Genomic DNA, 25,644 nt, shown 5'->3' on the forward strand with positions numbered 1-25,644 from the left:
GCTTTGTGGAGTCTGATAGCTTACACGCTTTCTCTCCTCCATCCCAAGACGCTACTCAGTACTATCTTTTCTGATTTTGTCTCACTTGCTATTTAGTAAATGTATGTGTCTTACCTCTTTTAAAGGAGGGAGCTCTTAATAAGTCTTTGTAAAATGAGTAGTAAATGGCACCATCGCCCTGAAATGTGATTTCTCGTTCAAGCTCCTAGAAAACCAAAATCAAAAAACCAAAATCATATTCTCATTTTATATTCATTTGCCTGGATGACACAACCATCCAATGAGAAAGGATACATCTTTAATAAATCATGGGGGAAGTTCGACTGGGGTGTCATTTCCATTCATTAATAATACTGTAATCCTAACAGCAATAATGGGTGATATTCAACTAAGCCATACTCACAGCAAACTGAGTGCAGACAAGTCCAACAATTTCAATGGGTCTGCTCTATTGATGAATGTTGGATATCACCCAATAATAGCTATAAGATTTATTGAGCTATTTGTCAATGAACTCCCACGAGTGGCTCACTACAAAATGTTAACAAGATTTAAAAGCCAACAGTAAAACACAGCAAAAGAACAAAAAACACCTCCTCCTTGCACAGAGGCTGTGAAAAATATTTCAATGGAAAAGACCTGGGGCAGCACAAAACTCCAGTTGCAGCTTCTGGCAATTGCAACAGCACACTTGTTCACCACAATAATGGGAATTAATCTGGAGTATCTATGAGCTATAAAGAGCTGCCTTTATGTTCTTTCAGAATGACAGCCTAACTGGCTTGATACTGGTATTCCATCTGGTAGCAGCCCTTTTCCAGTAGAGAAAGCTGTCTGTACCCACCCGTCCTAGTAAGCAAGATGTTTTATCACACTTCAAGTTCAGACCAGGGTGCGGAGAAGGGGGGAAAGGGGACATGGCCTGGGGAAGTTCTGAGGGCCAGACAGAAAGGCTGAGAAGGCCACATTCAGCCCAAGAGCTAGAGGCTCCTCTCTTCTGAATAAGGTAAAGGTAGAGCGTTTTCCGTATTGTTTGTAATTATGATTCTATTTCCTTACCGGCCTGCCAGAGAACCAGAATTTGCGCTCATGGTATGTCGAAAGGTACATGGCATACATCATTCCACTTATGACTGCTGCAAGGCAGCCAAAGAAAAGCTTTGCGAAACGTGGAATGAAGACATCTGTAAAGGAATGTTAGGAACGTCAGATGAAGCCACCAGAAAGGTCTAGGTCTTGAGCACAAAGAACAAAGCTTTCAAGGCCAAACCAATGGTCCCCCTAATCCCGTATTCTTTTATCAGCCAGTTCCAGAGACCTGATCAAGAGTTTCCAACAACACACAGAAGCTACAGGCCGCTGTGTGGATAGTGCTATTACAGTGGTACCTCGGGTTAAGTACTTAATTTGTTCCGGAGGTCTGTTCTTAACCTGTAACTGTTCTTAACCTGAAGCACCACTTTAGCTAATGGGGCCTCCTGCTGCTGCCACGCCGCCGGAGCACAATTTCTCTTCTTATCCTGAAGCAAAGTTCTTAACCTGAAGCACTATTTCTGGTTTAGTGGAGTCTGTAACCTGAAGCGTATGTAACCCGAGGTACCACTGTATATGCTATAGTCATTATATATAGTTCAATCTGGAATTTCCTGTTGCTGTTTTTCCTATCTAGCTTCCTGAGGAGTGTGTCCTAGTCTAAGCCTTCCAATGCCATGACCTTCCCCTCTTTGGGGGATGCGGACTTGGAGGAAGAATTGAAGGAAGAACAGAGAACTGTTCACAGGGGCGAGACACACTGGTTTCCCATTCCCCAGAACCTCCAGCACAGAAGGAGTCCATTCTGTCAACAGACTCTGTGGCCTGAGGAAGTCATCATCACCCTCCAACTCTACAGACTCCAGTTTAGATGCTCCATCAGAACCACCATTTCCACCACTCTGTAAGCTGCTGAAATGGGCAGAAGAACTTTAACCAAGAAAGCTTCTCTCACTGAAGACAGAGCTTGCCACCCAGACTGAACTGGAGCATTATTTAAGGGGAAACTGCAGTTCTTGGAGTTCTTTAGGGAAAAGCATAAACTGAATCCATTTCTAGCTACTGTACATTTCTCACGTAGATGGCCCATCAGCAGTACGGCTGTAGGCAAAGGAAGCGATGCACAAATGTGACTGCTTTGCAGAAGAGTAACTGTGACACCAGCATGAACTGCAGAGTCAACTGCTAAGACAGCCTAGCCTTTTGCTTGGCAGTCGTTCCATGGAGAAGAGAGAAAATGGTCCACACTTGCAGTAGTTGACTGCTAGCCCAAAACTGGCAGTCAATTACTGGAAATCAAATATCATTTACTAGTTTAAGAGGTTAGATCATATGTGTTTTCCCTGCTGGTCTCACGTGGTGCAACAGAAGAATTGCAAAGTGAATTTGCAACACGGAGAAAATCTTAACCTATATACATGATTTTACAATGAAAGAAGTAGAGCGCCACGTTAAATAAAGAAGGGTACAACTTACATCTCGGAGATTTTTTTGACTTTTTCGTTTCCTCGTCGTTTTCTTCAGGAGCTTTTCCTTCAGCTTCTGTACTGTTCGGCTTCTTTCTCTGCTTCAGATCTGCAGCTCCTGACAACAGAGCCAGAAGTTATTATTGGGCTGCAATCCTATAAATACACATTCTCTCTCTTATCTGGGAACAAGTCCCATGGAACTTCCAAAAAGGATTGTGTCTCATTAAGTTTTCTAATTAGGTGTGGTGCCCATATATTAGCATAATGCTGAAGAATGGCAAGTGTCAGCCCAGTGAACTGTCTTTGCTCAGGGTATTCAAAGGGCAGCCTTCCTACATAAGGAGCCAGCCCACCCACCGTCACAGTCAGAGGCCCTGCTTTGCATCTCACTGACATCAACAGAAGGCTGGCTGGCATTTTAATAGTAATAATAAATTTTATTTATACCCCACCCTCCCCAGCCAGAGCCGGGCTCAGAGTAGCCAACACCAATAAAATCACAGTAACAACATAATAGGGGGGAAAGAGAAGGGGGAAAGAAAGGGGAGGGGAAACCAATTTAAAATACAGGTTAAAATGCAATTTAAAATGCAGCCTCATAAATCATAAGGGGAGGGAAACATGGGTCAGACCGAGTCCAAACCAAAGGCCAGGCGGAACAGCTCTGTCTTGCAGGCCCTGCGGAAAGATGTCAAGTCCTGCAAGGCCCTAGTCTCTTGTGACAGAGCGTTCCACCACGTTGGGGCCAGAGCTGAAAAGGCCCTGGCCCTAGTTGAAACTAATCTAACCTCCTTGAGGCTCGGGACCTCCAAAGTGTTGTTATTTGTGGAGCTTAAGGTCCTCTGCGGGGCATACCAGGAGAGGCGGTCCTGTAGGTACGTGAGTCCTAGGCCGCATTTTCAGTTTTAGTGCCCATGTTGTGGAACTCCCTAACCTGGGAGGCCCAAGTGGACCGCTTTCCATAGCACTGAAGAGCACCAAGGAACAATCCCGTTAATAAACAAATTGCAAAATAACAAATAATAGGTATCATAAGGCAAGTGCAGAGTGAGGGCAGTTGCAGGCAGATGTTTTAATCCTTCTCCCGCTGTGCCAATTCTCCTCTGCCAATTACTATCGCTTCCTTGGCTGATTTTAACCTGTTTTTAATTCATCCAGATTCCAAGGCCAGAAATTAAGTACATGGGGAAGGAAAGGGGGGAAGGAATTTTTTTTTTTTTTTTAATAATATTTATTAGAAATTTCCAATTACAAAAAAAATAAAAAGAACAAAACATCCCAATTTAAAATCTTATTTTCAATAGCATCTTTCCAGGACTTCCCCTCCCCTCCCCCTCTTGTATTCCAATTCTTACAAATGAATTCAGCAAATTCTTATCCCAGATTTTGAACTTATTATCATTAGCCCAGTTTTAAAAATATTTTCCCATCCCCTAAAATCGACCTGTTCCCTTCCGCGCGTTCCCTCCTTTAATATACAATACAGATTAAAATAATCAAATATAATTAATTAAAATAAAATTGTAAAAATATAATTAAGATAATCAAATATAATTTTACACCCTTTGGATTCCAGATTTCCCTCCCCCCTTTCCCGGTTGCGTTCCCAATGTTCATCAACGTCTGATGTCTTCCTGGAGCTCCCACATCTATCTAGGCCATAGTCCTTTACCAGTCATCTTTAATTTCGAATGTCCAATCTTGGAAGGAGTCTATCTCAAAAAGGCCCATTTCTTCCATCCAGATTTTTATATTTAGGAGTAAAAACTCCAATTTTATTTCTTAGACTTTTCAAATCTGGATGTCCCAAATGTTCCCACTTCCAACTTTATCCAATTCTTGTTGTTCTTGTTGTTCTTGTTAATCCCTCTCCTCCTTTTTTTTTTTTTTTCCCTGCTCTCCTGCACAAATGTTCTAATTCCAAAAGCTGCTAATTCCTCTGCAGAGGCTCTGTTATTCAGGAACAAAACATTATGCCAAGTCCCTTCCATTCTTCAATAGATAAATCTATTGTCTCCTTTAGTGTGTTGACCTCTGTAGACAAAATAGTGTTCCATTCCTGCAGTTTCCCAAGAGATAAAAAGTTCTATTCAAGTTCCAAGCCAACAATACTTGTAATATCCCTCAGCTCCTCTAGGTGGATTGCAATAACTCAGTTCCCTTCCAGATCACGCCCACCAGTCAAAATAACTTGTTATTCCTTATTTTAAGCAATTTGTATCCAATTTATAACAAATGTAACCGGCAAAGTCCTCGTAACAAAGTTCTCATTTTTGTTCTTCCGCTTTGACAGCTCTTTGACAGCTGTCAAAACCTCTCTTTCTCTTCTCCCGGCGCTCTCACAAATCGCTCCCAGGATTCGGGGGGGGGGGGGTTACTTTTTAATTCAATTCCACTTTTCTCCTCCAGCTCAGTCTTATAATTTTCCATCGCGAAGTTAGTAACCTTGTCAAAATAGGGTTGCGCTCGATCTTAGTTGTCAAATCCTTTACTTTAACTCCTCTACGACGGGGGGGGGGGCTGACTTCCTTTTTGCGCCTCCCCCGCTCGCTCCGAATTTTTTGAAAAATTTATCCCCCTTTTTAGTCCAGGTTCCAATTACTCACGGGTTATTCTTTTAAGTCCAAATTTTCAATAGAAGAAGTCAGCGCTCTCCATCGAATGGCATGCGGCTTCGCTCGGCAGGGGAAGCGGAGGACTCAAAGCACCACCACCCCCGTCACCCGTTCCGCAGCCTTTAAAAAGGCTCCTTCGCGGGTCGGGGGGGCGCAAAAGGTGCCAGCCGAGTCACCATGTCCATGGGTTTCAGCGCCCATGGTTTTTGAGGGTCCCCGCGTCGCCGGCGCGGTAGGACCCAGCCCCTGCCGAGCAGGCTCCCTCCGGAGCTCAGAGGGAGTCCGCCATTCGGCGATGGCGCCAACCCGGAAGTCCCGGAAAGAGGGGAAGGAATTGGCAGGAGAGTCTTCAGACACAAGACTTCTGCCCACTGACACTCCTACAAACTCCCACCAACACATTCACAAGAAAAAGTATTTTAAAAGAACTGGGGTTTTTTTGGGAGGGTACCCCTAAATTGGGGAGAATTCCCAAAAAGGGCCCAACGAGGACTTAACATGCTCTGTAGACACTGACTGTTGTTGGGGAGGGGGACTGAAAATCAAGGCAGGGGGGATGAAATGGCCAGAACCCAGAACAGCTCCCCACTACAACATTTTCTTACAGATTCTACTTGTGATCTCCTATGAGAAGACCTCCTGCAAATATCTGTGTGTCAGAGAGAGACTCTTAGCTAAGTAGAGATCAATATTCCAGACTGTATCTGTACTGGAACACTTTTAAACTATTTTTATATGTGAAGCTGTTTTTTAGTTATTTTTACACTTTTCTGGTTTCACCATTGTATCTATTTTCTTTGTTTTATCATTGTGCCTTTTTTTGTTGTAAACTGCCCTGGGACCTTGTGGTAAAGGGCAGGTAAGTAATCTATTTTAAAAAAAGGTACAGCTTTGAACACTACAGCTCTATACCACTGGTTATTTTACTACACACAGACAAGACTATGCAAATTAACGTTTTTTCACACAGCTGAGCTTCAAAACCTTATTTATAACAGGAAGGTCTAAATAAAAAGCATTAAAACGCCCACACTGTAACACAGAGGAAGTTAGCTAAATGACGTATATGTTGATTTTCCAGACTGCTGAACTGTGACCAAAACACACAAGCAAACTGCTTCTGTTTAGTTTCCTGCTGCTTTAAAAACAAGGAAATTATTGTTTTCACTCCTGAATATATTTTACCAAGGTGAAAGGGAAAGTTGAGCAAGGTTAAGTGCTAAAAATAGGTCTAGGATTTTCCATTCTGACACATAATTAGGATGGTTAGCATTTCAAAGGAACCCCATTATGGGGGCAGGGGAGGGGACTAGAAGCTATTAACCACAAGCTACAATATCTGAGGGACGCGGGTGGTGCTGTGGGTTAAACCACAGAGCCTAGGACTTGCCGATAAGAAAATCGGCCTCGTGACGGGGTGAGCTCCCGTTGCTCGGTCCCTGCTCCTGCCAACCTAGCAGTTCGAAAGCACGTCAAAATACAAGTAGATAAATAGGTACCACTCCGGTGGGAAGGTAAACGGCGTTTCTGTGCGCTGCTCTGGTTCACCAGAAGCGGCTTAGTCATGCTGGCCACATGACCCAGAAGCTGTACGCCGGTTCCCTTGGCCAATAAAGCGAGATGAGCACCGCAACCCCAGAGTCGGTCACGACTGGACCTAATGGTCAGGGGTCCCTTTACCTTTACCTTATGTTTCCCGAAAGCCATGCACACGGATCCAATCTCATGCCGATTAACTCAAATCTTTTTTTATAGGTTAGACTGAGTCAGAGGTGTTTTTTAAATGAACACACTTTTTGTTCATTTCTTCCTTATCCAGATTAATGATAAAATATATTTCACTTGTTGCTACTGCAGGACTGGGTAACTTCATTCAGTACTAATAATCACTTCAGGCAGAATATGGTTATTTGAATATTATTCATCATAGAATAATTGAGTTTTTTCCAAGGATCTGGTATTCAGAAGTGTTTCAATACCTAAATGGAATCTCCACATCTCCAGGGGTGAAACACTTCTAAATACCAGATCCTTGGGAAAAACAAGGTCTTCCAAGAAGCACCTGGCTATTCATTGCTGCAACCAGGATACAAGGCCCCATCCTCACTATACATTTAAAGCACTATCATATTAATTTAAACAATCATGGCTTCCCCCAAAGAATCCTGGGAAATGTAATTTGTTAAAGGTGCTGAGAGTTCTTAAAAGAAGGTAAAGAGACCCCTGACCATAGGTCCAGTTGTGACCGACTCTGGGTTTGCGGCGCTCATCTCGCTTTATTGGCTGAGGGAGCTGGCATTTGTCCACAGACAGATTCCGGGTCATGTGGCCAGCATGACTAAGCCACTTCTGGCAGACCAGAGCAGTGCACAGAAACGCCGTATACCTTCCCACTGGAGTGGTACCTATTTATCTACTTGCACTTTGACGTGCTTTCGAACTGCTAGGTTGGCAGGAGCAGGGACTGAGCAATGGGAGCTCACCCCATTGCGGGGCCAACCTTCTGATCGGCAAGTCCTAGGCTCTGTGGTTTAACCCACAGCACCACCTGCGTCCCTGCTGAGAGTTCTTAGGAGATCCCTATTCCCATCACAGAGCTAAGATTCCCAAAGCGGTTTAACAATCAACCCCAGGGAACTCTGGGAATAGTTAGCTCTCTAAGGGGAACAGTAGTTACTAAAGTTTCTCAGCACCCTTTAAAAAAAACTACAGTTCCCAGGATTCTTTGGGGAAAGCCTTGACTGTTTAAAGCGGTATGATACTGCTTTACATGTATGGATGGGGCCACAAGACTCTGTGGGTCTTGGCCAAATTCAGCAGGACTCTTCATGCGTTCTTATGAAACAAGTTTGTCAGGCTCATGAAGCCCAATAAACGTTACAAACCTCTTTCCACAGAGAAGATGAAAATCTCGCTCATCTGCAATCACTAAGAACAATCTAGATAAACTCAGTCAGCATTGTAGTCCCTTATCCAGAATTTTTGAGATTTTCAGAGATGCAAATGACATTCTGAATTCTGAGCTGGTCTGTCCAGATATTTAGGATATCTAAAATACTATATACTGATCTTTGAAGGTAAACACATTCACAATACCAAACAAACCTGATATGAGCAGCACTATGTTGTGCAACAAAGCCAAGAATGTTGTGATGTAATAAGGTCATATCTAAAGCAAAATGTTAAGTTTCCTTTCAAAAATAAGTATCTGTAAAGGAGATAAGGAGATTGTCCAAAGGTGCAAAAACAACAGCTGCTTAAGGTCACTGTCCCGCCCCACTTAATCCTTTTCCAGATTGGGGAGGGAGAAGAGTGGGTGAGAAACAGAAATGGGAGGTGGAAGAGGGCAGATGGTTTATGACTGCAGGTGTGTATGATGGTCGATGCAGTCTGGGGAACAGGGTACATTAAACATATTGCAAAATGAGATACAAGCAATATGTCAATGAAAAATACACCAGCTTGCAATGACGGCAATAATAAATAAAAGTTTCTCTTGGTGCCAATTGCTCAACTACCTTAAAACAAGCATGATATAACCAAGCCAGTGCTACAAGGATAAGAGTGTTAGGGTAACAGGCCACCACTAGTCTTTTTTCTTTAATGCACGCTCATTTGGAGGATGCTTGCAAAGTGCGTAGACTTTATTTTTATATATATATATAATATTTATTGAAGTTTCCAGATATAACAAAAAAAAAGAAAAAGAAAAAAAAAAGAAAAAGAAAAAAAGAACATTTACTTAAGCCTTATTTTTCATTAACATCTTTCCAGGACTTCCCCATCTCACCCCCTCTTGTATTCCAATTCCATTAAATTAGTTCAACAAGTTCTTACCCCAAATTTTGAGCTTATTATCACTGACCCAATATTAAAAATATTCTTTTTTTCCCCTAAGATCAACCCCTGTTCCCTTCCACGGGTTCCCCTCTTTAATATGCAGAACAGAATGAAATAAAGAATAAAGAACAAAAAATAATTTTACACCCTTTGGATTCCAAATTTCCCTCCCCCCTTTCCCGGTTATGATCCCCAGTGTCCATCAATATCTACTGTCGGCCTGGAGACCCCACATCTATGTCCAAATCTCTCTCAGCTCCACTTTGCCGTCTTTTTAATAGTCTTTGCCATCTTTTTAGTAATCTTTAGTTTCGAGCACCCCATCTTGGAAGGATTCTATCTCAAGAAGGTCCATTTTTTCCATCCAGATCTCTATATTTAAGAGTATAACTCAAATTTTGTTTCTTAGACCTTTTAAATCTGGATGTCCCAAATGTTCCCACTTCCAGCTTTGTCCAATTCTTGTTGTTCTCTTTCCTCACTTTCCTCTAATTTCTTTTCCTGTTCCACTGCAAAAACGTTCTAATTCCAAAAGCTTCTAGTTCCTCTACAGAGGCTTTATTTGTTCAGGAACAAAAACTTGCGTCACGTCCCTTCCATTCTTCAATAGATAGCTCTATTGTCTCCTTTAGTGTAGAGACCTCTGTAGACAAAATAATGTTCCATTTCTGCAGTTTTCCCAGGAGATAAAAAGTCTTGTTCAATTCCATGCGTATTTTTCCACTTGCAGCAATTCTTGTAGTGTCCCAAAGCCCCTTCTAGAGGGATTATGGTAACTTAGTTTCCTTCCAGATCACACCCAAGAGTCAAAGTAACTTGTTATCCCTTGTTTTCAACAATTTATGTCCAAATTGTAACAAATATAACCGGCAAAGTCATCATAACAAAGTTCTCTTTTTATTCTTCAACTTTGACAGCTACTTTGACAGCTGTCAAAGCCTCTATATCTCCTCACCAGGCGCTCTCGCGGATCGCTCCTGGTTCCCGGGGGGGGGTTACATTTTAGCTCACACATTCCACTTTTCTCCTCCAGCACAGTCTTATAATTTTCCATCGTGAAATTAATAACTTTATGAATAAAAAGTAGACCCTTCTCTCGATCTTAGTTGTTAAATGCTTGCTTTAAATCCTCTACAGCAGGGGGGAGACAGACTTCCTTTTTGCACCTCCCCCGCTCGTTCCAAATATAAATTTTTTTTTCCTTTTAAATCGGGTTTCCCAATTACTCACGGGTTATTCTTTTCAGTCCAAATTTTCAATAGAAGAAGTCAGCGCTCTCTGTCAAATGGCATGCGGCTTCACTCGGCAGGGGAAGCGGAAGACTCATAGCACCACACCACCCCCCGTCCCCCGCTCCGTAGCCTTTAAAAAGGCTCCTTCGCGGGTCGGGGGGCGCAAATGGTGCCCGCCGAGTCACCATGTCCATGGGTTTCAGCGCCCATGGTTTTTGAGGGTCCCCGCGTCGCCGGCGCAGCGGGACCCAACCCCTGCCGAGCAGGCTCCCTCCGGAGCTCGGAGGGAGTCCACCATTCGGCGATGGCGCCAACCCGGAAGTCACCCCAAAGTGCATAGACTTTAACTGCTCAGGTAGGTTTAGCTTATTAGACAAAAGTTAACATTTGACTGAGCACATGTACTGCATCTGAGTTTTTTATATTGCAAAGACCACTGTTGTATTTGAGCCACATGGAAAACTCTCATCATCTATACGTATGTTGAACCTGTCACCCAGAAGTATGTTCCACAAAATTATTATAACTTTAAGACAGTATGCTTCAAAGAATGGAAAAAAAAACTTAATAATATTATGTCTAGGTCATGTAGCTTAGACCAAATTCTGTTCATCTAATTGAAGGAAAGGGAAAAGAAAGATAACAGTAAGCCAAATACAGTGGTACCTCAGTCCATGAACTATTCAGAAAACGAACTCTGCAAAACCGGAAGAAAGTGTTCCGGTTAGCGAGCTTTGCCTCAGAAGCCGAACGGTGGAAGGGCACTGGCAGCAGCAGGCCTCAGTAGGGAAAGCAAGCCTAGGTTTAAGAACGCTTTGGTTTAAGAATGGACTTCCGGAACGGATTAAGTTCGTAAACCATGGTAAAGGTAAAGGGACCCCTGACCGTTAGGTCCAGTCGCGGACGACTCTGGGGTTGCGGCACTCATCTTGCTTTATTGGCCGAGGGAGCCGGCGTACAGCTTCCCGGTCATGTGGCCAGCATGACTAAGCCGCTTCTGGCGAACCAGAGCAGCGCACTGAAACGCCGTTTACCTTCCTGCCAGAGCGGTACCTATCTATCTACTTGCACTTTGACGTGCTTTCGAACTGCTAGGTTGGCAGGAGCTGGGACCAAGCAACGGGTACCATTGTATAAAAATCCAGTGGTGTGTTAAATGAAAGTTTCTGTTTTTACATTAGTTTATAGAATTGTCCTTATAGATATGAGTGTGGTTAAATATTGTGAGATTATTTGGGGCACATATTTTTAGGTAGGGATGTCACATGATACTTAAGACATACACAAGCACTTTAGTAACTCCCAGGCTGGGGTACTACAATGAACTCTACATTGAACTGTCAATGAAAACTGTTCAGAAACTTCAGTTAATTCAAAATGTGGTGGCCCATTCATTATCAGCCATTGAGAGCACAGTACAACCATGCTAGGAGATCTGGCACTGGCTTCCAATTGGCTTCCTGACACAATGCAAAACACCAGTTTCAACCTTTAAACCAGGGGAACCTATTTCAGTCCGAGGCCCACATTCTCCTCTGGGTGTAAATTTGACCTTTGTAAGGTAGGGTAGTTTCCACATATGCTCACAACCCCTCTCTATCCTCCACACAGGCAAGCAAGAGTTCAAGGACACATCCCAACCTGGCAAAAACTCTTTAAGGAAGGTGCAAAGCAGGGCTGGTTAACAGTGTGGCCAGGGTGGGTGTGCAGCCTGCAGGGAGTCCTGAAAGCCAGGCATGAAGGGTCCCTGGCCAGCCATTTCGGTCCCAGGCTAGAGATTTTCTAACCCCGCTTTAAACCTAACTCAAAACAGCCTTGGTCCAAGGGGTTGCTGGGAGAGCTCAGAGTCCTATCTTTGCCAGAAGCTAAAGAGCAGGACTTCTCTTTCATCAATAGATCTGGCAGGCCATCTTGCTTCTGTTTCACAAGGTTGGTGCAACAATATTTTTGTTGCAACAACCGCTGGAGATGGAAAGGCAAGATCTTGCTGAGCTGACATATGTCTTTCTTTCTTTCAAACAAGAACCAGATGGAGGGCTGTTAATATAATTTTGTCCCACTCCTTCAAATGTCTATACCAGCCAACTTTGGTACAAGATATGTTGTTTATTTGTGCATTTAATACAATCTTGCTTAAACCTTGCTTCATCGGAAGCCACCCTGAGAGTCCCATCAAACCATACTGGCGGTTTAGACTTTCTAAACTTTACAAAACAAAAAATTCCTTCCAGTAGCACCTTAAAGACCAACTAAGTTAGTTCTAGGTATGAGCTTTCGTGTGCATGCACACTTCTTCAGATACACAGTGTGCATGCACACGAAAGCTCATACCTAGAACTAACTTAGTTGGTCTTTAAGGTGCTACTGGAAGGAATTTTTTGTTTTGACTATGGCAGACCAACACGGCTACCTATCTGTAACTTAAACTTTACAAAGGCACGGAAGATGGAAGCAAACGAGTACGAAAGCCCATTAAAACAAACATGGGTTTTACCTCCTCACACAGAAAGCTCTTCCGTGTAGGAAGACGCACAAGAATCCCATATAACGCAGAGAGCACCATAACCATCACACTCCCCTGCAGGGCGCCTGCAGATTTCCCTTTCCCCCCAAGTGCTTCCTGTCCAGAGAACTCCTTAACAGGCAAAGCACATTCCTTGAAAAAACCAACCGCTTACTTTTGTCGAAAAACCTGGTTTTACCTGTGTCACAATTGTTTGCAGAAACTGAGAAGCCAAAAGAGAGAGGGAGAGAAAAAATCCACATACACACTCACTTGTACAGGGACGAAGGGGAGCTAAATGCCCACCTGGTCGTCCTCACCCTCCTAACTCCGTCCCCACGACCCCTTCGGCTTCCCAGTGCCCACATTCCTTCTTGCATTTCAGTGAGCCCGACACACATCCACGCCCCTCCTAATCTAAACCCGCAGCGCCTTCCTCCAGCCGGCCGCGGAGCCCCGCAGCCCCAGGGCGAGAGGGGCGGGAAGGAGAAAGGGAAGCGCGCGGCACGTCCCAAGCGCCCACCTTCCTTCTCCATCTCCAGCCGCCGCTGCTGCCGCCACGAACGAGCCCCCGGAGGTGTGGAGCCGGCCTCTCCGGAGCTCAGGGGCCGGCCGGGGTCTCCCGTTCCTTCTTTCCCCCGCGCCCGGCCGCACTCGAGCCCGGCTGCAGAAGAGGCGGCCTCTCGCTTCCCGTCAGCGTCCCTCTCGCCCAGCCAGCATCTCTCTCTTTTCCACCTTCAAGGCGGAAGCGGAACGTCCTGCTCGGGGATCGAGGGAGCAGGAGGCGCGTATTTCGGGCGCGTACCGAGGCAGAGACGCGTCTCCGCGCACGACTTCCGCCCTAGTGCCAGCCTCGGGTGCAAAGCGCGGAACAAAGGCTTCCCAGCCTCTCTTTTGCTCTGTATTGCTTATGATGATAATGCAGGTTCATCCGCACGCACAATTGCAGGCTAGGAAGCGAATTCTTCACTGTGGAGGATGAGATTTGTTCCTGTCTTCTGTTACTACAATTTAAGTCTCAGGACTAAACCTATGCTCACATCATTATTATTTTCAAGAAACACATTTGCATTTAGTATTTCACATTCCTAACCTCCACCTAAGACAGTTCATCCAAGTCACCCCATTTTACAACAAGCCCCATTTTATAACAAGATTAGGCTATAAAAGTTGTTGATTGGCTCAGGATCACTCGATGAGCTTCAATAGTGAGCAGGGATTCAAACTCTGGTATTGTAGTTCCAACTCACAGGGCTCTTTGAGTATACAGTGGTACCTCAGGTTACATATGCTTCAGGTTACAGACTCCGCTAACCCAGAAATAGTGCTTCATGTTAAGAACTTTGCTTCAGGATGAGAACAGAAATCGTGTTCCGGCGGCGCGGCAGCAGCAGGAGGCCCCATTAGCTAAAGTAGTGCTTCAGGTTAAGAAAAGTTTCAGGTTAAATACGGACCTCCGGAACGAATTAAGTACTTAACCTGAGGTACCACTGTACAGTATATGACACTCTTTGTGAACTGCCTAGTTAGTCTAAAAAGAGAAGTTGTCTGTCTAGGACTAGGTTCAAAAGACAGCAACCAAAATGATCAAGGGGCTCGTGCAACTCTCCTCTGAGGAAAGTTGCAACAGTTGATGCTTTTCAGATTAGGGGGGAAGTGGCAGTGTATAAGATACTATGCATGGTTTGGAGAAAGTTCATAGAAGTTTCTCTCATAATTTAATCTATGTATTCCACTTTTCTAACAACATTGAGTTTGTAGCAGCTCCCATTAACCACAGCAATACAATTGCTAACACATTTGTAAAGCTAAGCAGGGTCTGGTATCAGTGGCGTAGCGTGGGTTGTCAGCACCCGGGGCAAGGCAAGTAATTTGCGCCCCCTAACCCGTGGATTTGCGCCCCCTAACCCGTGGATTTGCCCTAACCCCCAGATGTTGCGCCCGGTGCGGCCGGCCCCCCCTGCACCCCCCACGCTACGCCACTGTCTGGTATGGTTTCAATTTGGGTGGGGAACTATGTGTTGAGATTCCCACATATTTTGCTGTGTTAATGCTGGTGTTTATGCTTTTAAAGTTATTGTACACTGCCTGCAGATTTGATGTGAAAAGCAGCACAGAACTCTTATAGTAAATAACTGCATACAATTTACCTCTCAAAGCTAATGTATACAGATCACATACCCTCCATTTAAAGGCCAACTATGTTAATCTTTGGCACTGCAGCAGCTGAAGCAAAAGCAAAAAGGAGTGCTTTGGCACCTTAAAAACTAACAAATGTACCATGGCATAAAAGCTCACTTTGTAAGATGCATGAGGAGGGGGAAATTATTAAAAAGGGAGGCCAGAAGGCTTAGCAGTGCAAAGGAGCTATTACTTAGCAGACAAGAGCCAGGAAAGGGGCTAAAAGATTCTATTGAAGTTGATGTGCGACCCACTCTCCCAACAGGTAATGAATGAATTGGCAAAGCGCGATCATTAGTGTACATGAATGCCTAACAAGGGACAATAACCTTCTATGGTGAGCTAGTCACTCCCAGTCTCTATTCGAAGCATCTTTGATAGTGTCAGATTTGCATATGAATTCCATTGCTCAGCAGTCTCACTCAGTAGAGTACTGCTCAAAAAACAATGGTGAATCATTTCAGTCTCTTGGGGCATTCAGTGGCAGGCTTGAAAGTTGCCATACTTCAGCAGCAAAATGCTTCAAAGGGAGACCCTAGCTTGAAGCCACTGAATCAGAATTCATATGCAGATTTGGCACTATCTGACTTGGAATAGAGAAGGGGAGTGCTAGCTCACCACAGAGCGACTGCTGCTAGTTAGGTCTTCATTTGTGCTTTATATCTTGCTTTGCCAGTCTGGAGCGGGTCACCCCCACTGATGGATTCCTTTACCCGTTTTTTTCACCCAATCTTGCTTCTGTTTGGCTCTGTACAGACCTTTCCCCCTTGCTCTGTTTGTCTGCTGCACATCTGAAAAAGTGGACTCTGGCCCACAAACGCTTCTGCCATTATCAGCGTCTTAATCTTCAGGACTCCTTGTCACTTTACTTTATTTTCCTTTCAGACAAATTTAAAACACATTCCCCCACCCTCCAAAGAATCATGGGAACAGTATCTTACCCCACACAGAGCTACAGTCCCCAACACTCTTAACAAGATAGTTCCCAGGATTTTTTGGGTGAGGGATTTGCTTTCAGTGTGCTTTCAATGTATGGCTTGTATGCAGCCACACAGCTTACACTGAGTCAGACCATTAGTCCCTCTAGCTCACGGTTTCCCAAACCTGGGTTTCCAGCTGGTCTTGGACTACAACCAGTGGTCAGGGATGCTGGGAACAGTAGTCCAAAAATAGCTGGAGACCTAAGTTTCGGAAACCCTGCTGTAGCTCAGTATTGACAGTGACTCCCAAGATATTTAGGTAGGGTCCTCTCCCAGCCCTACCTGGAGATGCTGGGGGTTGAATTGAGATGTTCTGCATGCAAAGCCAATGCTCTAACACTGAGCCAAGACCCACCCTTCTTGCTTTTCGGAAAGAAAGCTGACTCTGCATGCTTCAGAATGCACAATATAAGCATTTGTAAATGTAGTGTTTATACCGTAATTCTTATTACAATGCCTTTCCATTGAAGCAGATTTCTTAATTAGTTCATATCAGGGGAACCACCCCATGTAATTATTGTAGCTAACCCATTGCTTCCGTATCTATCAGGCCAAGTATTTATTGCTGATGAACAAAGGGCTTTCCCTTTATTTATTTTTTTAACATGTTATCCCATATTTCCTCTAAGGAGTTCAGAATAGCATGCAAGGTCCTTCCTCCTGCCTCCAATTTTATCCTGGCTAACAACAACTCTGTGAGGTAGGCTATCAGATACCTGAAAGGCTGTCACATGGAAGATGGAGCAAGCTTGTTTTCTCCTGCTCCACAGGGCAGGATCCGAACCAATGGATTCAAATTACAAGAAAGAGGATTCAGACTAAACAGTAAGGAGAACTTTCTGACAGTAAGAGCTGTTTGACAGTGGAACCAACTCCCTTGGAAAGTGGTGGACTCTTATTCATTGGAGGTTGGGTGACCATCTGTCAGGGATGCTTTGGCTGTGATTCCTGCATCACACAGGGCTGGACTATATGACCCTCGAGGTCCCTTCCAACTCTACAATTCTCTGATGATCTGAAAGAATGATTGACAAAAGATGATCAGGTAACAGGATCAGGAGAGTATTGTTGCTCTCAAGTAACTCACCTGGTTAGAGCATGGTGCTGCTGTTAATGCCAAGGTCACAGGCTTGATCCCCATACAGGACAGCTGCATATTCCTGCATTGCAGGCGGTGAGACTAGATTATCCTCAATGGTCCCTTCCAACTCTGATTTTATGATTCTGCTTTTGGGCTTCCCATAAGCATCTGGATGCTGGACTGAGATGGGACTTTTGTTAGAGATCCACCAGGATTCTTCTTCATGGCTGAGCAGGGCTTATGAACCATTTCCTCACCCTCCCTGCCCAGTCCAAAACCCCACTAGTAGTCGTACATGCCCAAAGCACAAATCCCATTGTGATGATGTTGGGGAAGAGTTCCTGTTTGTCCTGCATTGGTAACATAGAATCATAGAATCATAGAGTTGGAAGAGACCACAAGGGCCATTGAGTCCAACCCCCTGCCAAGCAGGAAACACCATCAGAGCACTCCTGACATAAGGTTGTCAAGCCTCTGCTTAAAGACCTCCAAAGAAGGAGACTCCACCACACTCCTTGGCAGCAAATTCCACTATCGAACAGCTCTTACTGTCAGGAAGTTCTTCCTAATGTTTAGGTGGAATCTTCTTTCTTGTAGTTTGGAACCATTGCTCCATGTCCGCTTCTCTGGAGCAGCAGAAAACAACCTTTCTCCCTCCTCTATGTGACATCCTTTTATATATTTGAACATGGCTATCATATCACCCCTTAACCTCCTCTTCTCCAGGCTAAACATGCCCAGCTCCCTTAGCCGTTTCTCATAAGGCATCGTTTCCAGGCCTTTGACCATTTTGGTTGCCCTCCTCTGGACCTGTTCCAGTTTGTCAGTGTCCTTCTTGAACTGTGGTGCCCAGAACTGGACACAGTACTCCAGGTGAGGTCTGACCAGAGCAGAATATAGTGGCACTATTACTTCCCTTGATCTAGAATTGCTATCATTAATATGGGGCATATCAATGCAAACACATCAACAGAGAAAACACACTTCTTTGCTGCCTTGTGATCTTGGGTATATCCAAGGAAGGGCATTTAAACCTTTCTGAGAATCTTGGCCCTCCCCTTCTTAAATCTGAAATAAATTATCCTCAGGATGATGTTGCTGCACTAACTGTTTATGGCATTTCAGTTCATGTATAACTTTGTTTAGTCTCCTATTTAAATGAGAGAAAGTAACATTTTGGGAGGCACAGGGCTCTAAGTGCTTCCACATGATTCAGGCTACAATCCCATTCACACTTACCAGGGGGTAAATCTAAGTGAAGTTGGTGCAGTTTTGCCTTGGAGTAAATGGGAAGAGCAACCACTTTGTATGTGGAAGGTTCCAGGTCCAATTCGCAACATCACCAGGTGGGGCTGGAAAGGACTCCTGCCTGAAAGCCCGGAAAGCTGCTGCCAGCCAGTGTAGACAATACTGAGCTAAATAGACCAGTAGCAGCTTTCTATGTTTCAAATAACTACATACTTAAACGAACTACATTGTCCAAACATGAGAATGTTTTTTTGATTCATTTGGACCTTGGCTGTTTATTTAAAACCTGTTTTTGTTTTATGCCTGGTAACCTACGGACCATTTTCCCACACCCTCGTTTAATAATTCCCCAAAACACTATGCGTATCCAGTAAAGTTGGCCAAGAATATTCAAGCACGCATACATATTTATGCATAAGTACATGCATGATATAATAAAATATATGTTTGCTGTCATTATGACCAAAAAATGATGTGGCTTTTGTTGATGATTTCATAGAGACCCTCCAAAATGCCAAAGGCTGCAAGAAACCCTTGTGCCTCTAGAGGGCATGGTTGCTGCTCTTCCCTTCCCACCTTTGTATTCAAAATATCACAGTAGAAAGTAGAATGGGGGAAAGCAGGAGACAGGTTACCATTCAAGTATCCATTGCACTCAGCTGATTCCTACTAGCACACATAGATAAGCAGCTCTGTCTCTCTATCTCCGTCTCTCTCCCTCTTTATTAACAGAAGCAGGGATGGGCTGCGTTTCCTTGCGGGCGACATTCCCGGAGCTGCACACCAGTGGTGGGCAGGGCTAGAGCCGGCCCACTCATGAGGCAGGGTGAAGCACCTGCCTCAGGTAACGGTAGTGCAAGAGGCCCCAGTGCTTCCACCACCAGAAGAACACGTTCCGGTGTGCAACGTAGCCATTCATTTCCCCCATCCCCGGACGGAGAAGCCGAGTGGCAATGCTTTGTGGAAGACGCTGGCTCTCGCCAAGTTTGGTGATAGCCAGGACATTTCAGATGCAGAAGTTGGGGAGCACAGGGGGTGGTGGCATGAGGCAACAATTTGCCGCCTGAGGCAAAATGGGACAGGCCACTCATGGGTGCAGCCAGAGGCAAATGTGGGTTGGCCGCTGTACATAGGCATCGGTTCCTAGGGGCCAAGGCAACTTTGGGCCCTCCAATGTTCTTTTTGATAGCAATACCCATCAACTGGGGGGGGGGCTTCCTGAGCCAGCACAGAAAGTAGTTCAATTGGGAAAGGACTAAGCTTTGTTCAAGGATTCAAGGAGGTTCTGTGACAAGAACAACATGGTGGATTTGGAGCAGATCTGGATGGCTCCTTAAGCAAGAGCAGGGAGCTGCTGGACTGACCCTGTAGTCATCAAAGCCTATCAGCTTTCAGAGCATCTCTTGGTACTGATATGTACCCCTCATCCTCCAAAAACAATCCTATGCAGAAGGCAGGGACTTCATCTATTAAGGGTGGAGTCAACAAAGGAGAAAAGGCTCTTCCTAGCTGACCATGCAGCTTTTAAATGTCAAGAGGAAAAGGACAGAAGCTGCTCCTTTGTTGCTTGTTGTCAGCCACCCCCTATTAAAATGAGGGAACATGGTAACCCAGATACTGCAGAGCAAAACCTCCTAATTGTTCAGAACAGCAGGCCTCATCCTGAAGCCTTTACAGCATAGAGAGGCAGATTTCAGCTTACTTTGGGTTTTTACTACCACCAACCTAAACGAGATACGAAAAGTGGATTGGGGCAGCCAAGTGGATTGGATATACATTTAGGGTCAAGGAACAGGATACTTTTTGCACAATCCCCTCATGGTTCCACCCACCCAAACTCCTGCTTTTTCTATTATGGCAACCTAATGAAGTATTTTGGTGGTTAGACAATCTTGGCATCTACTGCAACTTCCCCAAGGTCTATCAGGAGATGCTGCACACCCTACTTTATCGGAATAAAAAAAATTCCACCTGGTGCAGATAGGTGAATTGGTGTTAAGAAGTATGTTGGTGTTTGCTGGCAGCTCTTCTCTGGATGGGAAAGCACTGCAGCTCTGTGGTAGAACATCTGCTTTGCATGCAGAAGGTCCCAGGTTCAGTTCCTGAAGAAAGCTCTGGGGAGTCACTGCCTGTCAATATAGACAGTGCTGAGCTGGATGGAGTCAGCATAAGGCAGATTCTGATGTTCAAGTTCCCTGCTTTGACAAAAGCTGGACAACCTAATTCCCTGACTTCCAGCACTCTGCAGAGAGGCAAAGCAGGGCTATTCTATTGCCTCTGCTGAGAGACTAGCTACCCGTTAACTGTCACTTGGTGGCAGCCTTTCCCATTAGGCAACCTGAACAGGTTCAGTCCCAGTTGGTCTTTATAAGGTGTGACACATTAGAAGAGAAGTGGTGCAAGATCTTGCTTCTTTTGTTCTCCCTCCTCATCCTTTTTTCCTTATGTGTCATGTTTCCTTAGGTTGTAAGTCCGAGGGCAAAACTCTTACTACTTACTTCTAAGCCTCTCTGGAGCCTCTGTGGAGCGGGCCAAAATGCTTTAATTAAATAAACAAACCTGAATGTTCTGGTTCAAAGCACACCATGTGACCAAGCCCTGATATTTTTGGGGAAGGGGGAAAGAGGAGCTTATGTGTCAGAGAGAAATCTAGACCAGATTCAGTCAACAGTTTTAAATATAGTCATCAAGAGAGTGACATGTTTGTGTGCTTGCCGACCCATTCATTCCAAGTATGAGGTGTGAGAGAATGTCAGTCTAAGAAAAGTATTGAAAGCTAAAGTTCCACAGGATGTGGTGTAGGCCTCACCACATCGAAAAAAGCAAATTTAAAAGAAATAGGCAATATGGGATGGATAAAAGTCAGACATTAAACAGTCAGGCACACAGGATACAAACATTTTAAGTACAGTGGTACCTCGGGTTACATATGCTTCAGGTTACATACGCTTCAGGTTACAGACTCTGCTAACCCAGAAATTGTGCTTCAGGTTAAGAACAGAAATCGTGCTCCGGCGGCGCAGCGGCAGCAGGAGGCCCCATTAGCTAAAGAGGTGCTTCAGGTTAAGAACAGTTTCAGGTTAAGAACGGACCTCTGGAACGAATTAAGTACTTAACCCGAGGTACCACTGTAGGTGGATTGCAAATTCCCACATAACATTTTATGTATAACCAGCCACTCAACGATCCTTTTAAAAATGTAAATGCATGGGAGCACCTAATGTCTCAGCATTGGTGACACCATATTGGTATGGATCTTGTCAGCCCATTTGTGTGGGAAACCACTGCAAGCATGTGTGCCCAGTTCAGCCCAACAGGGGGGGCTCGTTGCATGAGCGTGAAGTCACACTGCAACACACACGTGATGTCACATGCATCAGGAGGAGGCTGCAAAGCCTGGAGGGGCCCTCTGCCACTGCATGGAGGCCCGGTGTTGCCCTTCATCACTGTGGAGAGGCCTGCCGCTGGCGAGGCCCAGCCCATCAAGATTGGTGGGCACTCAGTCCTGTCCCCACATACTTTGGGGGCACCTATAACATTAGAAAGGGCCATGAGGCAGCTGCTGTTTTGAAATAATCCTACAGGATGTAGACACCCAGTTTTCAGGCAGCTTAGGAAATCTTGTGTAATTTCTGAGAAGCAAAAGTGGGTCAATAAATCAAGGTGTGGCTTTGGGAGCACTAGGCAGGAAATGCATATTATTTCCACACTTTCTGAATCACGGTCAACATGGCACCTGAGATTGTTGTTATCCTCACAGGATCCTCAAGTTAAGTGATAATAGGAAAGAATTGGGAGAGCAAGAAAGTGGGTGAAATGACAGGTACAGATGTTTGCCCTTTGTAAATATTATGAGAACTGGGTTGGAATGATGCAAAGCCGCCCTGTTGCATAAAAGCTTTCTCCTGGGAAATTTCCGGCTGTAGGTGCATTCTTTGCCTATCGCGTGTAAACTTGCCGGAGAGATGATTCACAATATTTTGCTTCCTGCTTCTTGTGCCATAAATGGATTGTTGCTACCTACAATTGTTCTTAGCTTTGACAGCAATTCCCGTAATAATTAACAGAAGAGAGCAATTGGATGTATGACACAGAACCTGACAGTTGAACAAGAGTCAGGAAAGCTTCTGAAGTCTAATGACTAAGAATCTGCACTACAAATTAGGGCACTTCTGTTTTAAATCTCACCTTTACTATGAACTCAGTAGGAGTGCAAGCCTATGCACATTTATGCAGAAGGAAGTCCTACTGAACAGAGTGGCACTCACTTCTGAGTAAACATGCAGAGGATTCTGCTGTAGTCATTTGGACCTGATGACCTCCTAAATCCCTTCTAATTATATAGTTCTAGGTTTCCTTTGGCAAGCATCCACAATATGGGGATAACATCCTCTTCTCATATTGTGGTGTTATCAATAATATCAACTTGCCTGCTAAAAGCACCCAGAGTGGTGTACTGCCTAATCTGAAAATGATGCACTACTATCAATAAGAAGTCCAAAAATAAATAAATTAAAAGCCATTATGAAGAACATACAAACACTATGTTGTTGGCATCTGTCTGTCTCAGGAGACAATGGAAGAGTGAGCCTTAAGGAGTAAAGTCAAACCATTGGACAGTTACAGTTTCTGCTGTGGCTGTAGAGACCGACACGGGAAAGACATGTTTTATTGCAGGTGGGGCAGATGAAGGTGTCTGGTTTTGCTGCTACAGGTGTGCCATGACATGTCTTCTCTTTGCACTCCTCCTAATGGTCATTCCTCTGGTCACTGCTGTGGATATACGACCTGCCTGTAAATGCTAAGTATAACTATTTAAACTGCTAGGTGCCAACAAATGGTTGTTCAATATCAAACTCATGATGCAACGTGTTTCTTTTTTTATCAATCATCCATTCACAATCTGACACCTTTTTCATAACAGTGGGCTGGAAGCACTCAGCCTAATCCTCTGGTCTGGCTCATCATCACCACGCAAAGAGATTCTGTTGGGATCCGAGAGCTTTGAGCAGCAATGTGAGAAGTGAAAACTAGTGGTGGCAGAGGGTATGGTTCACTGGTGGGATCCACCTGCTCCTTCTGCAGAGTGATCAAGGGACAAGAAACACACCATTGGCGGAAGAAGGTGGCTAATTCTGCACCATGCAAACATGCAGTTGCTTTCTGGCTAGCAGGTCCTCATGTGGACTACTGATCTCAACACTGGATGTAGATAGTCAGCAACCATACACCTGATTGGTGTGGACCAAGCCTTCACCTCCTGAACAACAAGCAAAACTGAGCCATCTATGCATAAATGAACAAGGATAACAGGTAGCATCCAACTAATGCATCCCAACAGCGCAAGGATTTATGTTTGCACAATGGAACATTCCCCCTCTCCCCCTTGCCCCTCAAATCTTGAGGAGTTCCTCCAACCCCTTTGGAACAGATCTGGGGAGGGCACGAGGTACATACAGGTGGAGGAGAAAGAGACACATTCCACTGAAGAAGTGCAAATCCTTGTGCTGATAGGACGCATTTGTGGGATACTACCCAACATAGCTTTAACATTTGCATTATAGATCAAGGAAAAGGCACAAAGCATTTTAAGCATGGGTGTAGCCAGGAGTTATGTTAGCAGGGGCAGGACAACCACTTATCATCCTCTGTCTGCCTCTGTTTAGCAGATTCAGAATGAAATGTCTCAACAACAGTTGTTTAAATTACTTTCTTTAGACCCCAAGTGCTCAGAAAAATCTGTCAAAACCTTCAGTCATCTGAAAACGAGGAAGTTAAATAAACAATTAACAACAGGGAGTACCTTTCGTGCGGAGTATATTTTGCAAAATTACAAAGAACAGGCCTTTTTTCATCTTATTTTTTAAAAATCTAAACTAAAACAAGTTTTCTTGGATTTGCTGAAAATCTTTTCACCAGTTTTGCAAAATTACAAAGAGCATGCCTTTTTTCATCTTATTGGTGTGTTGTTGTTTTTTAAAAAATCTAAACTGAAACCAGTTTTCTTGGATTTGCTGAAAATCTTTTCGCCACTTCCTTCTCAAATTCCTCCTTTTTCCAACGCAGTTTTTCTGTGCACACACAGTAAGCACAGCCCGTTGAGACACTCTCCTGTCATCACATTGACCTTAGCCAGGTCTTTTCTCTCTGCAAGGTACTGAATGACCACTCTGTGGTACAAGTGGTGCATGGCTGAGCAAGAGAGATGAGCAGAGCCTTTTTGTGGTAGGGTAAAAGACCTCAGCAAACATTTCAATTTCAAATATTCTGATTATTTCTACTTTTAGTTAAGTATTTTTATTTATTCACTTGATGGGGGGGCAGCTGCTCCCCCTGCCTCCCTCTGGCTACACCCATGATTCTTAGTGTCATTTATGGAAACACACTTCGTCTTTTCTGCCTTCCTTGTAATGCATGAAACAGCCCAGATTTGGTATTGTCTGAAGAAGTGACAATGGAAAATTCCTTCATGTTTGAGCTTATTATTTTCCCCAAGGAGGATTACAAGTAGGCTTGTTAATTTTGCCACTGGTTTTTGAATGACTTACACACAGATAATTAAGAGGGCGTTGAAGGACAGTCATTCTTGTGGTATCTTTGGAAACCCATTGTAATAAAATAAACGAATGTACCATGAGTAGATCTCATGCATATTATTTCATCTCTGTGAACATCACTAATGTGCCGCGTTCATTATGGGAATGCCAAATATTTACACTGTTACTAGGACAGGAGGACCTTGAGATCAAGGCTTTGTGATAGGATTTAGTTGCTGTGCTTCTGTTCTCTGTACACATCAGCATCAGATAATAGGTTTAGACATGTTCTCAGCCCTCCCAGGTTTATATAACTTCACATTCATAATTTGAACAGGTTGCTCCTGCCCTAAAGATCACAGAAAGAGTGAATGGAATGTTTTGACCCGTTCTGCCAATCACTTTCTTTTTCATTAAATTACTCAGACATGGAAAGTTGCAATCTGGCAAGTGAGAGTCAGGGGAAGGTACTTTTTGAGAATTTCCACCAAGGCGCCTCTAAGGAATTGGTGCAAGTTTTGAAAGTGATCATTCATTTACTCCCGTTTGCAGATAGTTTGCATTCATGCAACATTTTATTCTAGAATCTATGGAGATCAAGTACTCCCCCCCCCCTACATAGTCTATACATAATCAAGATCTACTGCACATATTTTTGCCCCTGCAAAGGCTTTTTGATGAATTGGTTTTATGCTGAAAATAAAACCTCATTGTAGATTGATTCTGCATTACCCCACAGTGTGTTTGAAAACAGCAGTAGTTAGGGGGGGTTGGGGGGTGGAGTATTCACACCTACCCATGTCATTGTGATTAAGCATATATCTAGATCGCAATCAGCATTTCTTACTTCATTTGCCTGGGGCAAGTACAGGGAAGAAAAGCCATGGATAACCTAATCAAAGGAAGAGTTTTGAAATGGATATCAAG

The 25,644-nt window shown here is 44.2% G+C and overlaps 1 protein-coding gene across 5 annotated transcripts in view; it reads right to left on the reverse strand.

The window, feature by feature from the left end:
* The window catches only part of DPY19L4 (dpy-19 like 4), a 77,159-nt gene that overhangs the window by 19,214 nt on the left and 32,301 nt on the right, over positions 1-25,644 (reverse strand). For 4 of the 5 annotated variants that reach the window (XM_081874231.1, XM_081874234.1, XM_081874232.1 and 1 more), the window contains 3 exons: positions 2,509-2,616; positions 1,060-1,184; positions 115-205 (listed from right to left, as the gene is read on the reverse strand). In XM_081874231.1, coding sequence (XP_081730357.1) covers positions 115-205; positions 1,060-1,184; positions 2,509-2,616 — 324 coding nt within the window. Of the gene's footprint in view, positions 1-114; positions 206-1,059; positions 1,185-2,508; positions 2,617-13,214; positions 13,434-25,644 lie in introns of those variants that run through there. The other variant, XM_081874233.1, reaches the window with a different exon arrangement.

This window comes from Podarcis erhardii, assembly GCF_964252035.2.
Source record: "Podarcis erhardii genome assembly, chromosome: 8".
In the NCBI taxonomy this organism is placed as follows: domain Eukaryota; kingdom Metazoa; phylum Chordata; class Lepidosauria; order Squamata; family Lacertidae; genus Podarcis; species Podarcis erhardii.